At 44.7% G+C, this 6,000-nt stretch overlaps 1 protein-coding gene across 1 annotated transcript; it reads right to left on the reverse strand.

The window, feature by feature from the left end:
* Nucleotides 1–183: 183 nt before the first annotated feature.
* LOC102393331 (elongation factor 1-alpha 1-like) lies at nucleotides 184–1,883 on the reverse strand. Its single transcript, XM_044947306.2, has one exon. It carries the CDS (start codon nucleotides 1,866–1,868, stop codon nucleotides 480–482), a length of 1,389 nt encoding a protein of 462 aa, XP_044803241.2. The 5' UTR covers nucleotides 1,869–1,883; the 3' UTR covers nucleotides 184–479.
* Nucleotides 1,884–6,000: the final 4,117 nt, after the last annotated feature.

Below are 6,000 nucleotides of genomic sequence, written 5' to 3' on the forward strand. Positions count from 1 at the left end.
AAAGTTGGTGCCTATGGAGTCCTTTTAGGAAAGCTGGCCTGTCCCTGACTTACAGGGTCACTGATATACGCTGAATGTCTGTGTCCCCACCCTAAAATTCATGTCAAAATGGAATGTGCTGGTATTTGGAGGTGGTGCCTTTGGGAGAAGGCGAAGGCACCCTACTCCAGTACTCTTTCTTTCTTTTTTTTTTTTTCTCATTAAACTTTTTTTAATGGGTCTCAAATTCTGTGACAGATTTTTGGTCAAGTTGTTTTCATTAAAAAGTGCTGATTTTAAAAACTAACACCTTAAACTGCCACACACAAAACATATGGTCCACAAAAACATTCTCCTTTCCTTCTGAAGGTTTTACGATGCATTGTTATCATTAACCAGTCTTTCACTATTAAACTTAAATGGCCAATTGAGACAAACAGTTCTGAGACTGTTCTTCCACCACTGATTAAGACTGGGGTGGCAGGTATTAGGGATAATATTCATTTAGCCTTCTGAGCTTTCTGGGCAGACTTGGTGACCTTGCCAGCTCCAGCTGCCTTCTTGTCCACTGCTTTGATGACACCCACAGTGACTGTCTGTCTCATGTCATGCACAGCAAAATGGCCCAGGGGAGGATAATCAGAGAAGCTCTCGACACACATGGGCTTGCCAGGAACCATATCAATGATGGCAGCGTCACCAGATTTCAAGAATTTAGGGCCATCTTCCAGCTTTTTCCCAGAGCGGTGATCAATGTTCTCCTTCAGCTCAGCAAACTTGCAAGCAATGTGAGCTGTGTTACAATCCAGCACAGGTGCATATCCAGCACTGATTTGGCCTGGATGGTTCAAAATAATCACCTGAGCTGTGAAGCCAGCAGCTTCCATGGGTGGGTCATTTTTGCTGTCATCAGCCACATTGCCACGACAGACATCTTTGACAGACACGTTCTTGACATTGAAGCCCACATTGTCCCCAGGAAGGGCTTCACTCAATGCTTCATGGTGCATTTCTACAGACTTCACTTCAGTTGTTACATTGACTGGAGCAAAGGTGACCACCATGCCAGGTTTGAGAACACCAGTCTCCACATGACCCACAGGGACAGTACCAATACCACCAATTTTATAGACATCCTGGAGAGGCAAACGCAAGGGTTTGTCAGTTGGGCGAGTTGGTGGCAGGATGCAATCCAGAGCTTCAAGCAGGGTGGTTCCACTGGCATTGCCGTTCTTACGGGTGACTTTCCATCCTTTGAACCATGGCCTATTAGCACTCAGCTCCAGCATGTTGTCACCATTCCAGCCAGAAATTGGCACAAATGCTACTGTGTTGGGGTTGTAGCCAATTTTCTTAATGTAGGTGCTGACTTCCTTAACCATTTCTTCGTATCTCTTCTGGCTATAGGGTGGCTCAGTGGAATCCATTTTGTTAACGCCAACAATTAGTTGTTTCACACCCAGGGTGTAAGCCAGAAGGGCATGCTCATGGGTCTGCCTGTTCTTGGAGATACCGGCTTCAAATTCACCAATACCAGCAGCAACAATCAGGACAGCACAGTCAGCCTGGGATGTGCCTGTAATCATGTTTTTGATGAAGTCTCTGTGTCCTGGGGCATCAATGATGGTAACATAGTACTTGCTGGTCTCAAATTTCCACAGGGAGATATCAGTGGTGATACCACGCTCACGTTCAGCTTTAAGTTTGCCCAAGACCCAGGCATATTTGAAGGAGCCCTTTCCCATCTCGGCAGCCTCCTTCTCGAACTTTTCAATTGTTCTCTTGTCAATCCCGCCACATTTGTAGATCAGATGGCCAGTCGTGGTAGACTTCCCTGAATCTACGTGTCCAATGACAATGATGTTGATGTGGGTCTTCTCCTTTCCCATTTTGGCTTAGGTTTAACAGTGGTTTTCACGACACCTGTGTCCTGGCGGCAAAACCGTTGCGAAAAAGCTACTCCAGTACTCTTGCCTGGAAAATGCCATGGACGGAGGAGCCTGGTAGGCTGCAGTCCATGGGGTCACAAAGAGTCGGACACGACTGAGCGACTTCACTTTCACTTTTCACTTTCACTTTTCACTTTCATACATTGGAGAAGGAAATGGCAACCCACTCCAGTGTTCTCGCCTGGAGAATCCCAGGGACGGGGGAGCCTGGTGGGCTGCCATCTATGGGGTCACACAGGGTTGGACACGACTAAAGCGACTTAGCAGCAGCAGCAGCAGCCTTTGGGAGATGATTAGGCCATGAGCAGCCTGCAATGAATGGAGTTAGTGCCAATATAAAAGAGGTTTCAGAGAGTTCCCTTACCCCTCTGCCATGTAAGGAAACAATGAATAGGTAACCATTGTTGTCTATAAGCCACCTAATCTATGGTATTTTTGCTACAGAAGGTTAAAAGGGCCAGGACAGTTCCAGACTGACAAGTGGTAAGAAAACTTTCCTTTCCGGCAATCCAAGAATATTCCAATATTTTGGAGACTTCAAGAACGAGGAATTTCCCCAAATTTATAGGTACTGTCTATAAAACTTGGCTCAGAGGGTTGCTTGGGTGTGATATCCTAACCTTGGAAGTCAAGAGTAATGCATACAATTCTTATCTAGAGATGCACATAAATTTTTTTCTGGTGGAAGGACAATAGGGACCCTCTCAGTCCCAAAAGCAAGCTTTTGGTCCCTCTGCAAATTTGTTTCATATTTCTGATTTATAAATATCTCCATTCTTTAACTTTACCTTTGAGTCAGTTATGACATTTTCCTGGTTCTCTCATTAAGAACAAGTTAAATAGAATCTTCAGTTGTTGTTGTTCAGTCACTATGTCATGTCTGACTCTTTGCAACTGGAGATCAAACCGGTCAATCCTAAAAGAAATCAGTCCTGAATATTCATTGGAAGGGCTGATGCTGAAGCTGAAGTCCTAATACTTTGGCTACCTGATATGAAGAGCTGACTTATTGGAAAAGATCTTGTTGCTGGAAAGGATTGAAGGCAGGTGGAAAAGTAGGCAACAGAAGAGATGGTTGGATGGCATCAGCAACTCAATGGACATGAGTTTGAGGAAACTCTGGGAGATAGTGAAGGACAGGGAAGCCTGGCATGCTGCAGTCCATGGGGTCACAAAGTGTTGGATGTGACTTAGCGACTGAACAACAATAATCTTCAACTGCAGAAAATATAAGCAATCTGATTTCCTTATTGATCATCTGGTGACGTCCACGTGCAGTCTTCTCTTGTGTTGTTGGAAGAGGATGTTTGCTACGCCCAATGCGTTCTCTTGAGAAAACTCTTTTAGCCCTTCCCCTGCTTCATTTTGTACTCCAAGGCCAAACTTGCCTGTTACTCCAAGTATCTCTTGACTTCCTACTTTTGCATTCCATCCCCTATAATGAAAAGGACATCGTATTTTGGTGTTAGTTCTAGAGGGTCTTGTGGTCTTCATAGAACTGTTCAACTTCAGCTGCTTCAGCGTTAGTGGTTGGGGCATAGACTTGGATTACTGTGATATTGAATGATTTGCCTTGGAAATGAACTGAAGTTATTCTGTCATTTTGAGAGCACCCAGGTACTGCATTTTGGACTCTTTTGTTGACTATGAGGGCTACTCCATTTCTTCTAAGGGATTCTTGCTCGCAGTAATAGATATAATGGTTATCTGAACAAAATTCACCCCTTCCTGTCCATTTTAGTTCATTGTTTCCTAAAATATCAATGTTCACTCTTGCCATCTCCTTCTTGATCACCCCCAATTTACCTTGATTCATGGACCTAACCTTCCAGGTTCCTATGCAATATTGTTCTTTACAGCATTGGACTTCACTTTCACCAGACACATCCACAATTGAGTATTGTTTCTGCTTTGGCCCAGCCTCTCCATTCTTTCTGGAGCTATTTTTCCACTTTTCCCCAGTAGTATATGGGACAACTGCTGACCTGGGAGGGGAGGGCCTCATCTTTCTGTGTCATATATTTTTGCCTTTTCATACTCTTAATGGGGTTCTCAAGGCAGGAATTCTGGAGTGGTTTTGCCATTCCCTTCTCCAGTGGACCACCTTTGTCAAAAGCCTCCACCACATCCAGCCCATCTTGGGTGGCCCTGCATGGCATGGTTCTTAGCTTCATTAAGGTCCTTTCGCCATGGCAAGGCTGTGATCTTTGTGAGGCCTGGGTCAAGTAGTGTAGGAGAAGAATGTATGCCCATGTTCTCCTCTAGAACACCAAAATCTCAATAGCTGTTGAGCTACCATCAACAGGAGGAGGTTGAACCCAACCAACAGGAGGAGGTTGAACCCTTGTCCAAGGACGAAGGAGGAGCCACAACAAGATGGTAGGAGGGACGTAATCATGTTAAAATCAAATCCCATACCTGCCGGGTGGACGACCCACAAACTGGAGAGCAATAATACCATCAGTTCAGTTCAGTTGCTGTCGTGTCTGACTCTTTGCGACCCCATGAATCACAGCACGCCAGGCCTCCCTGTCCATCACCAACTCCCAGAGTTCACCCAGACTCACGTCCATCGAGTCAGTGATGCCATCCAGTCATCTCATCCTCTGTCGTCCCCTTCTCCTCCTGCCCCCAATCCCTCCCAGCATCAGAATCTTTTTCAATGAGTCAACTCTTCGCATGAGGTGGTCAAAGTACTGGAGTTTCAGCTTTAGCATCATTCCTTCCAAAGAAATCCCAGGGCTGATCTCCTTCAGAATGGACTGGTTGGATCTCCTTGCAGTCCAAGGGACTCTCAAGAGTCTTCTCCAACACCACAGTTCAAAAGCATCAATTCTTCGGTGCTCAGCCTTGTTCACAGTCCAACTCTCACATCCATACATGATCACAGGAAACACCATAGCCTTGACTAGACAGACCTTTGTTGGCAAAGTAATGTCTCTGCTTTTGAATATGCTATCTAGGTTAGACATAACTTTCCTTCCAAGGAGTAAGCGTCTTTTAATTTCATGGCTGCAGTCACCATCTGCAGTGATTTTGGAGCCCCCAAAAATAAAGTCTGACACTGTTTCCACTGTTTCCCCATCTATTTCCCATGAAGTGATGGGACCGGATGCCATGATCTTCATTTTCTGAATGTTGAGCTTTAAGCCAAATTTTTCACTCTCCACTTCCACTTTCATCTAGAGGCTTTTGAGTTCCTCTTCACTTTCTGCCATAAGGGTGGTGTCATCTGCATATCTAAGGTGATTGATATTTCTCCCGGCAATCTTGATTCCAGCTTGTGCTTCTTCCAGTCCAGCGTTTCTCATGATGTACACTGCATAGAAGTTAAATAAGCAGGGTGACAATATACAGCCTTGACGTCCTCCTTTTCTTATTTGGAACCAGTCTGTTGTTCCATGTCCAGTTCTAACTGTTGCTTCCTGACCCACTTACAGATTTCTCAAGAGGCAGGTCAGGTGGTCTGGTATTTCCATCTCTTTCAGAATTTCCCACAGTTTCTTGTGATCCACACAGTCAAAGGCTTTGGCATAGTCAATAAAGCAGAAATAGATGTTTTTCTGGAACTCTCTTGCTTTTTCCATGACCCAGCAGATGTTGGCAATTTGATCTCTGGTTCCTCTGCCTTTTCTAAAATCAGCTTGAACATCAGGAAGTTCACGGTTTACATATTGCTGAAGCCTGGCTTGGAGAATTTTGAGCATTACTTTACTAGCGTGTGAGATGAGTGCAATTGTGTGGTAGTTTGAGCATTCTTTGGCATTGCCTTTCTTTGGGATTGGAATGAAAACTGACCTTTTCTGGTCCTGTGGCCACTGCTGAGTTTTCCAGATTTGCCTGCATATTGAGTGCAGCACTTTCACGGCATCATCTTTCAGGATTTGAAATAGCTCAACTGGAATTCCATCACCTCCACTAGCTTTGTTCATAGTGATGCTTTCTAAGGCCCACTTGACTTCACATTCCAGGATGTCTGGCTCTAGGTCCGTGATCACACCATCGTGATTATCTTGGTCATGAAGATCTTTTTTGTACAGTTCTTCTGTGTATTCTTGTCACCTCTTCTTGA

Source organism: Bubalus bubalis, chromosome 9 (assembly GCF_019923935.1).
Source record: "Bubalus bubalis isolate 160015118507 breed Murrah chromosome 9, NDDB_SH_1, whole genome shotgun sequence".
NCBI lineage: Eukaryota > Metazoa > Chordata > Mammalia > Artiodactyla > Bovidae > Bubalus > Bubalus bubalis.

Bases quoted from the DNA above. Each gene is read 5' to 3' on its own strand.
- LOC102393331 (XM_044947306.2), bottom strand. From the start codon at position 1,868: ATGGGAAAGGAGAAGACCCACATCAACATCATTGTCATTGGACACGTA.